This window comes from Heterocephalus glaber, unplaced genomic scaffold, assembly GCF_053883595.1.
Source record: "Heterocephalus glaber isolate CG9 unplaced genomic scaffold, H.glaber_assembly_v1.0 deba00001745, whole genome shotgun sequence".
NCBI classification, from domain to species: domain Eukaryota; kingdom Metazoa; phylum Chordata; class Mammalia; order Rodentia; family Bathyergidae; genus Heterocephalus; species Heterocephalus glaber.
Window position 1 is genome coordinate 1,748,345 of NW_028258451.1, and position 8,831 is coordinate 1,757,175.

Sequence of the window (8,831 nt, forward strand, 5' to 3'; positions counted from 1 at the left end):
TGATGTTTGCCTCCAGGATTGAAGCAGGGTCGTGATCTTAATTGGAGACGGTCCGCCAGCGGAGCGCCCTCTAAGTCAGAGCCTGTCTCCAAAGCCCCTGCTTCTCAATCTGTCCTCTTTCCGACCGGCTTTTACGACAAGAAAGCCCCCACAGAGTCCTTGGGGATACCTATTTCCAAAATGAAACGCGGTAATGGTAGAGGGAGGGAAGAGGACCCCTTTGTAGCTAGGCAGGGCTGTCAATAAAGTTTTGTCGCCTTGGTAACTGCATGCCGCGAGGGGCGGGAGCGAGGGAGGCGCGAGTGCCTCCTCCCCATCCCCCCTCTGGCTCGCAGGCAGGAGATTTCTCCCTCCTGTGTCTGAAAAAAAATAAGGAGGTCGCAACTCTATAATGACGGGCAGAGGTTTAGCCAATAGAAAGAGGCTGCTTTCAAGGCCAGCCAATTACGTACGAATTTTGAGCTGACAGGACCCGCCCTCTTCAACTTGGACCTAGATAACCCGACCCAACCCGAGTTTGCACCGAGAGACGGCGCTTTTGGCCAATCAGAGAGTGGACGTCCAGCAATAGTAAGAGGGAAGGCAGGACAGTCTCCATGGCAGCGGCTGAAGGACACCTGCGTGAACCACTGACAGCAGTTCGCGGCGCTTGTTGGCAGCGCGGGCGTGGCGGGGTTTTGTCAGGGCACAGACAGACTGGGAGGGGAGGGTAAGAGTGAAATTCGGCCAATAAGAGTGGGGCAAACTTCATAGCAACAGAAGAATGGCGGCAAGTTTGGCCAATAGAAGGGAGCAGCAGCCGTGGTGAGGCGGGTCCCGCGGGGCAGAGGGGAGGTGCGACGGTTCTGTCTGACGAGAGCTGGAGGAGGCTTTGGGAAGTGGTGGTGGCGGCTCCGCGGGCGCCTGAGGAGGAGGAGGAAAAGCGGGTGAGGGGCGGCGCGGGCCCCGACCTCTGAGCCCCCTTTCGGTCCCCGCCCCGCGCCGCCCGGGCTCCCAGTCGCCCCCCACCCCTGCTGTTCCCGCCCCCGGCCCTTCCTCGCTGCCGGGCGCCCCTCCCTCGGCCGTAGTGTCTCACTCGGGCCTGGCCTGTGCCCCCAGGGCCTCTCCCCAACCCCTCTCCAAAACCCCTCTTCGGCCTGCACCCCAGAGCCTCTCCTGAACCCCCTTGCATCACCCAGGCCTCTCCCTGTACCCCAAGGCCCTTCCTGACCTGCACTCGCCTGGCACCCCCTGGACTCCCACTTCCTGTACCACTGCCCTCTGGTACTCAGCTTTGCTCTGCTTCCTTCCCGGAGTCCCGGTCTTCCCCTACGGCCTCTGTCCCAAGGGCCTTACCTGCTCTGGCCCCCCAGGCCTTCCGGACACCGGTCTTGCCTCCCCAGCCTGTGGTGCCCGGCGCTGCTGTCTGTCCTCACTCACACCCTCCAGCCTCAGTGCTTGCCCTCCGCAGCACCCCCTCTCCATTTGCCTCCAGCCTTCTGTCTCCTCCAGACCCCTCTCCCAGCCCATGTAGCCTCTCCTGAGGTCTCTGCCGCTCCCCCCCTTGCTGGGCCCCCTGTCCACCCCTCCGCAGGGCACCGATGGCCTGGCACGCCATGGTGTGGGTACAGGACAGACCCTCCCTCCATGTTAGCTTGTATTTGGTCTCATCTTTCATAACTTTATTTTCTCTTTCCTATTTCACCTGTTCTGCCTTCCGTGCCATCCCTCTTCTCACCTCCCCCACTTTTGTCCTCTGAGCCCCACTCTGGACTCCTTGGAGAGGGAGCAGGTGCTGGGGTCTCCTTGCAGTCCCCTTCCTCACCCCCTGCAGGCTTCCTGAGGCAGCACTGGGAGCCTCCTGGCCACTCCCTGGGACTGCTGGGGAGGAGGAGTGAGGGAGGCCCTCGAGAGGGAGGGGGAGCCCTTGGGCCTGTGGCTCGGGTTCCCACTGGGCTTGGCTGGGTGAGACTGAGCTCTCTACACAGGTCCCACAGCGCTAACCCTTTAGGGTTGTCCCCAGCTGCCGGAGAATTAGCTTCCTGGGCCTATGAGGCCGTCGCACAGTGCACTCAGTGGGGTCTTCAAGGCTGTGCAGGGGTGGGGGAGGCACTGGTTTGGGGGCATTGTGTCTGCACTGCAGGGCTGGGGTGTGGAGGTGCTCCGCTGACTCGGGTCACATTTCTGTGGGCTTTGCCCACTGTTGGGAGAGCTTGTTGAGCTCCCTGTGTACCCCTGGGAACTCAGCTTGCTCCTGCCTTCCACACTACAGATGTGGAGACAGGGCCCACCTGAGTGCCACACGGCTTCTGGGAGCCTCCTGGCCTATGCCCAGCTGTGCCCAGCGGCTTCCTGCTGTCTGTCAGAGGCAGCATGGTCCACAAAACATCATGGGGCCCGACAGAGTGACAGCCCGAGAGCTGTGTGAGAACGATGACCTGGCCACCAGCCTTGTTCTCGACCCCTACCTCGGCTTCCGCACCCATAAGATGAACGTCAGGTGAGCAGCCCAGGAGGGCGAAGCCGGCCGAGTCCAGAACCTCTCCCCTTGTACCCTGCCCCTCAGCCCAGCCTCCCTACAGCTCCAGGTGGGGGTTGGCAGGGCCTGGAAGGCCCTGGGACCCAGGTGTGCCCTCTCTCCCAGCCCTGTGCCCACCCTGCGGCGACAGCAGCACCTGCGCTCAGCGCTGGAGGCCTTCCTACGGCAGCGGGACCTGGAGGCTGCGTACCGGGCCCTGACACTGGGAGACTGGATGGCCCACTACTTTCAGAGCCGGGGCCCACGGCAGGAGGCTGCCCTCAAGACCCACGTGAGGAAGCCCTTCCTGCGCGCGCCCCAGCCCCTGACCGTAGCCCGGGGGACCTGAGGTGAGGCTCCGAGCCCTAGGACAGGGAGAAGCGGCCTCTGCCTTTGGTGGATGAGGACATGGGCCCCGAGAGTGGGCATGAGGCCCAGACCATATACCTAGAGATCGGGAGGGGGGTCCTCTGCCGCTGGCCCTGCCCTTGCCTCACCCCAGTTCTCACCCCACAGGTGTTTCGCTACCTCCGTGCCTTCCTGCCTGACAGTGGCTTCACCATCCTGCCCTGTACCCGCTACTCCATGGAGACCAACGGGGCCAAGATCGTGTCCACCCGTGCTTGGTAAAAGGGCTGTGGAGGAGAGAACCTCCCCTGTGGCGGGAATGGGGTGCAGAAACAGGGTCCTCGGGGACTGGAGGAGGGGGAGCAGGCACCGTGTCACACGCAGTGGCCCCTCGAAGTGAGCCATGGAGGTGGCATTCAGAGTCCTGTGGCCCGGGCCCCTGGCAGGAAGAAGAACGAGAAGCTGGAGCTGCTGGTAGGCTGCATCGCCGAGCTGCGGGAGGCCGACGAGGACCTGCTGCGGGCTGGCGAGAATGACTTCAGCATCATGTACTCCACCCGCAAGCGTAGCGCACAGCTGTGGCTAGGCCCTGCTGCCTTCATCAACCATGGTGAGGCCCAGGGCCGGGGGCCTCCCCTGTCCCCTGTCCCCTTCCCCTGCCATGCTCACTGGGCTCTCTCCTTGTTCATTGTCTCTCTTCTCTCCCCCACCTGCTGGCTGCAGACTGCAAACCGAACTGCAAGGTGAGACCTGTGGGCTCCGGCACAGTGGGAAGTGAGGGGTTCTGGGACGTGAGGGATGTCTAGGGCAGTGAAGCTGTTTCCGGTCCTGCGCCCCTGGCATTGTTGGCCTGGAATGGGCAGTCTAGAGCCCAGGGTGACAGAGTGGCAGCCAGGGTCTACTGTCCGAGCCTGGCTTCAGCCAGACAGCTGTGATGGCAGTTGTAGGGGATCAGCTGGGGAGCCCCAGGAGGCACAGCCCTGTACTCCAAAAACATTCTGGGTGGTTTAGGGGCAGGGGAGGGCAGCTGGCACAGAGCATGCAGGGAAGGGGCGGTGAGGGCTCCACACCTGCTCCAAGTCCCAGTATGTGCCTCATCCACGATGGCAGGGAGCTCCCAAGGGTGACAGGCTAGACCTCGGGCCCCCGATCAGAACCAGGTTTCCGTGCTGGCTGTACTCCCCCACCTTGGGCTTCTCCTCTCATTGACGTGGGGAGAATTCACCCCTAGGTCCAGTGTGAGGTCAGGCTGTGGGCACCTGGTTCTCTGTCAGAGGATCCTAGGGTGAGTGGCACATGGCCTTCACCTGGCCCTGTTGTGCCATACGCAGATGTCAGGTGGGACAGCAGAGTACAGACAGCAGCACACGGGGCCACAGAAGAGGTGACGCCACGCTGAGTGCTGAAAGAGCAAGATCGTAGGCGTTAAAGGAAAGCTGAGAGAGTGTGCAGGCAGACCCCTCTCTCCAGAGGTCCATGCTCTGGTGAGGCCCAGCACGCCCAAAGGCGGCATGGTCAGGCCAGGGAGCCACAGAGGCTCCTGCCATGCGCATGGGGAGGTTGGTTTCTGGGCAGCCTTGGGAGCTGGAGCTCAGGAGGACTGGGGAAGGGAGCGGCTAGGGCTAGGGCAGCCACCAAGAGGCTGGCGTGGGATGGAACTTGAAGCGATGAAGGGCTAACTCCAGATAGGGTTGCAGGACAAGGGGGACAAGGATACGGGAAATGATGTGCTGGGGGGTGCTGGCCAGTTGGCCTGTGGGTCAGCAGACAGGCAGGCGTCAAGGGCTGCTTCAGGTAAGTGTTGGGCTTGAGTAGATGGATGGACAGCAGAGGTCATCCCTGTCCAGAACAAGGACTGTAGAAGAAGGTGCAGGCCTGGGAGCAGCCCAAGGTATGAGGAGTCATGGGGCGGCCACCTGGGACCTGGCCCCACAGGCAGGGCTGGAGGCACAGCTTGGGCTGCAGAGTAGGCCCAGGCCAGGGAAGTGCAGGCAAGGAGTGAGCAGCTCGGGTGTGTTGGGGTGGACCTCGGCCCAGGCTAGAGCCAGAGGGAAGTGCAGGTGGGAGTGGCTCCTGCTGCGGTGCTGACCACTCCTGGAAGGTCAGGTGTGTGCTTCTCAGGGACCCAGGAGACGCGGTGCCTGGCCAGGCAGGGAGAGGAAAGGCCCTGCCCATGCCCTGTGCTGAGTGGGCCCGGCCCTAGTTTGTGCCTGCAGATGGCAATGCAGCCTGCGTGAAGGCGCTGCGGGATATTGAGCCAGGGGACGAGGTGACATGCTTCTATGGCGATGGCTTCTTTGGGGAGAAGAATGAGCACTGCGAATGCTACACCTGTGAGAGGTGGGCAGGGCCGCGGGGCAGGCGTGAGGGCGGGCCGGCCCCAGGAGCATGCTGGGCCCCAGCCTCTCGCTCTGCCCATGTCCTCCCTGCCCACCCCCAGGAAGGGGGAGGGAGCCTTCCGCCTGCAGCCCAGGGAGCCTGAGCTGCCGCCACCGCCCCCTGACAAGTACGCGTTCCGGGAGACCAAGCGGCGGCTGCAGCGAGGCCAGGACAGCAGCTGGCAGAGCCTGCTGGGCCCGAGGGCCTGCACCCACCTGTCCCCCCTGCGCTGGGACCCGTTCTGTGGTGAGCACAGCCGTGTGGGGACCCTCCCTCCTCCAGTGTCCCTCCACTCTCCAGCCCTTCTTCCGGAGGAAGCCCTGCCCAGGCCTTGACACCTCTCGTCTCCCTTCCTCAGCTGTCTGCCAGCCCCTGCGCCTGCCACCCTGCAGCTCCCGCCTGGACAGCTTGCCGCTCTGGGTCCAGTGGCTGCCCCAGCCCCCGCCCCGAGTGCGCCCCCGGAAGCGCCGGTGCCCCCAGCCCCGGCAGGCCCAGGCGCCCCCTGCTCTCTGCGAGGTCCAGGTCTCCCTGCACCGCTGGGGAGGCTGCAGCCCACACTGCCGCTTGCGCGCAGAGGCTCTGGTGGCCCTGGGGCTGCCCCATCGTGCCCGCTGGGCCCCCCAGCAGGACTGGCACTGGGCCCGCCGTTACGGGCTGCCTTATGTGGTGCGTGTGGACCTCAGCCGCCTGGCCCGGGCCCTGCCGGCCGCCCCTGCCCCTTCTGGCACCCTAGGCCCCACCCCTGCTCCCGCCCCTGTCCCCAAGCAGGCCCTTGCCTTTGCCTCCTTCTCCCCGCCCAGGCGTCTGCGGCTCGTGGTGAGCCACGGCTCCATCGACCTGGATGTCAACAGTGATGAGTCCTGACGGCCGAGGAGGGGTCTCTCTCCTGGACTCTGGGAGGGGTTGGTTCCGCATCCCCAGGGACCTGCCCCCTGCCCCTCTGTGACTGCTGTCCCCTGAGCCACCCCACCCAGCAGGGGGCCCTCGCCCTTGCTGTCCTCCTGCGCCTCCCCTGCCTCAGGACTACAGGAGCCCCTCCCCTCATCCCCCTCCTCAGGGAGCAAAGCCATAAGAGGGTGGGGCCACCCCATGGCGTCTCCCCAAGCCAGGTCTCAGGAGCAGGCGGAACCAGGGGTGGCCCTCCAGGGATGCCTCCAGGACAAGCTGGGTTTGCTGTGGCTCTGCCGCTGTCGGGGTGGGCACAGGGGGGTGGGGGGGTGGGGCCTGTCCCCCTCACTGCCCTGCGGGTCTCAGGGAGGCTGGTGCGGCCTCATCTTTCTATGGTGCTATCCCTGGTGCTACTGGGCTGTGCGGGGCTCCCTCCCTCCCACGCCAGAGCGGGATATGTTGGGGGATGGAAAGCACTTGAACTTTTTATTTTATTGTATTAAAACCTTGTTATAAGCAGTGCCCTTGGGACTTTTGTGTTCTGCTTCATGTCTTAGGGGCTGTCATTCTGGAGGGTGACCACAGCCGTGCTGGGGACACAGGCACCACAGGCCTGGGCCCCGAGCTCTACTGCAACAGGTTTTGGGAGGCCTCTCTTGAAGGGAAGTGGGTTCTGGAGACTGCAGGGTACGAGGCAGAAACTGTCAGCAGGAATACCAGCACTCTGGGAAGCTGAGGCAGAAGGATCCCAAGTTTGAGCCCAATGAGAGCCATTTAATGACAGCGTAAAAAGGGATCAGGTGACAATGTCGGGGAGGATTTTGGGCCCAAGGAGGAAGGATGGAGGAGGGTCACTGGCCATCGGGAGAAGTAAGTTCGTCACTGGACTCTGGGGGGCAGGAGGTGGCTGTGATTGGGCAGGGCTTGGTGCAGTGTCCTGTGCTCTGGACCCTTCTGTGTGGCCTCAGCAAGTCCTCAGCCAGGCTTTGGCACCCACAGCAGAGCCACTCCTGTGGCTCTGGGGATATTTATTGAGTGGCCGGATGCCCCTCCACATCTGCCCTTGGGGCGTGTCCCGGCTGGGGGGGCGACTTCCTCCCTCACCCAGCCCTCCTGCCTTGCCTCTGACTCCGGGACTGAGCCGGTGAGCGCTGGGGAGACAGGCTTGTGGGGGGGGCCGCCGTGGATTCACCTCTGAACCCTGCCTGGGGAGCCTCGGGAGGTGGCCCGGGCGGCCTGGGGTCCCTCCAGAGCGTGGCGAGTGTGCTGGGCGGCCAGTGACCTTGGGCAGCAGGTCCCCGGCCTGAGGAGAAGCAACACTTCAAGGAACCCTGCGGCCGGGACGTGGCAAGGCTGCCGGGCTGGGACGAGCTAGGAACAGGTCAGACGGGGCGCCAGTGCCGGGACAGGACAGTAGGCTGGGAGGGGTGGGAGGAAGCCCGGCTGTGGGTACTGAGAAGACGCAGGTGAAGAGTCCGGGACCCCCGCTGGCATGAGGGGCGGGCAGGTGGAGAGCCGAGGAAGCAGCAGAGCCTGGATGGGAAGCAGGAGGAAGCGAGGCAGGGGGGTGCCGGCCGCAGGTACAGTCCTGGGCGACAGGCAGCCGTGGGGACCGCGAGGCGGGAGCCCGGTGAATCACTGCCAGGCACTGAGACGCACCGGGAACTGCGCAGCTTTATTTGTGCCCAGACATGGGGGGGGGGGCAGGAATGGAGATGAGGGTCACGGGACCCGCCTCGGAGGAGGAGGCACTGCGCTAGGCGGTCAGATTTTGCCTGCGAAAGGCCCGTCCTGGATCTGCTGGTTCCAGCGCTGCACCTGGGGAGGAGAGGAGGGGGCGTGGCTCAGCCCTCGCCGGTGCCCTCGGCCCAGCCGGCCCGACCCCTGCACTCACCCAGCTGAGGGGGCACAGCAAGCGGTACACGCGGAAATAGTACTCGCAGAGCTGCGAGCTCTGGCCGCAGCGGCTCATTGCCTTAACGCAGCGGTGGTAGTCTGGGAAGAGTGGGGGCGGAGTCGGGGAGGCCACGCCCGCTTCAGAACAGGCCCCTCCTCTGGGCCTTGGCTCCGCCTTGCCTCCCTCGCCCCGCCCCGTTTAAGGCTTGCCCCCTCCCTGTAGACTAGGCTCCTCCCATTCCACCCTAGGCCCCGCCTCTCCAAGGCCAGGTCCTCCTTTCCAGACAGGGGGCCCCCATATCCAGGCCCACCCCTCCATGACTCAGCCCCACCCCTACCGGCCCGGGCCCCGCCCTCTGCTCCTGGCCCGCCCCGCCTCCCACCCCAACGGTCTCCCGGGTCTTGGGGGTAATCTGCTTCCCACCTCGCCACCCTTGGCCCTGCACCCCAGGTCTCACCCAGGAAGTTCTGGTAGCAGTTATGGATCTGGTTCTGGTTGGGGAAGCGCGGGTCAAAGGGTGGCATGGTCCATTTCCCCTTGGGGGACTTCTGGGCTTCGACACCCAACATCCACAGAGGCAGCAACTCCTGCAGCGCGGGAGGGGGCTCCGTGGACCTGGGGTCCCCGCTCCGCCCGCTCCAGGCCCTAGCCGGACCCTGGGCCGCGCCCTACCCTCACCCGGCTGAGGTCCTCTTGTCGCAGGTCAGTTCCTGGGGTGGCCCTGGCTGCGGAGTCCTGGGGTCCCTGCCTCCCAGGAAGAGCATGACCTTTGCGTGGGATTGGCTGGGAGCCTGGGAGCCCCAGCCAATGGGCGCCGCTGGA

The 8,831-nt window shown here is 64.6% G+C and overlaps 2 protein-coding genes across 3 annotated transcripts; one reads left to right on the forward strand and one right to left on the reverse strand.

Moving 5' to 3' along the window:
• Positions 1 to 816: 816 nt before the first annotated feature.
• Kmt5c (lysine methyltransferase 5C) lies at positions 817 to 6,634 on the forward strand. Its single transcript, XM_004866658.3, has 9 exons — positions 817 to 926; positions 2,252 to 2,479; positions 2,624 to 2,789; positions 3,014 to 3,123; positions 3,292 to 3,455; positions 3,569 to 3,588; positions 5,049 to 5,185; positions 5,286 to 5,470; positions 5,583 to 6,634. The coding sequence occupies exons 2-9, from the start codon at positions 2,307 to 2,309 to the stop codon at positions 6,086 to 6,088; spliced, it is 1,461 nt and encodes a 486-aa protein (XP_004866715.1). The 5' UTR covers positions 817 to 926; positions 2,252 to 2,306; the 3' UTR covers positions 6,089 to 6,634.
• A 1,134-nt stretch (positions 6,635 to 7,768) lies between these two features.
• On the reverse strand, positions 7,769 to 8,819 carry Cox6b2 (cytochrome c oxidase subunit 6B2). 2 transcript variants are annotated; one of them, XM_004866656.4, is made up of 4 exons: positions 8,682 to 8,819; positions 8,467 to 8,596; positions 8,007 to 8,107; positions 7,769 to 7,930 (listed from the first exon to the last, which is right to left on the reverse strand). In XM_004866656.4, the coding sequence occupies exons 2-4, from the start codon at positions 8,576 to 8,578 to the stop codon at positions 7,877 to 7,879; spliced, it is 267 nt and encodes an 88-aa protein (XP_004866713.1). In that variant the 5' UTR covers positions 8,579 to 8,596; positions 8,682 to 8,819; the 3' UTR covers positions 7,769 to 7,876. The 2 variants fall into 2 exon arrangements, with proteins under 2 accessions (XP_004866713.1, XP_004866714.1); XM_004866657.4 differs by having other exon boundaries at positions 8,688 to 8,781.
• Positions 8,820 to 8,831: the final 12 nt, after the last annotated feature.

Bases quoted from the DNA above. Each gene is read 5' to 3' on its own strand.
- Kmt5c (XM_004866658.3), top strand. From the start codon at position 2,307: ATGCCCAGCTGTGCCCAGCGGCTTCCTGCTGTCTGTCAGAGGCAGCAT. The intron at 3,456-3,568 runs GTGAGGCCCAGG...TGCTGGCTGCAG, and splicing joins TGCTGCCTTCATCAACCATG to ACTGCAAACCGAACTGCAAG. The intron at 3,589-5,048 runs GTGAGACCTGTG...GCCCGGCCCTAG, and splicing joins ACTGCAAACCGAACTGCAAG to TTTGTGCCTGCAGATGGCAA.
- Cox6b2 (XM_004866656.4), bottom strand. From the start codon at position 8,578: ATGTTGGGTGTCGAAGCCCAGAAGTCCCCCAAGGGGAAATGGACCATG. The intron at 8,108-8,466 runs GTGAGACCTGGG...CACTCTTCCCAG, and splicing joins CTGCTACCAGAACTTCCTGG to ACTACCACCGCTGCGTTAAG. The intron at 7,931-8,006 runs GTGAGTGCAGGG...TCTCCTCCCCAG, and splicing joins TGCTGTGCCCCCTCAGCTGG to GTGCAGCGCTGGAACCAGCA.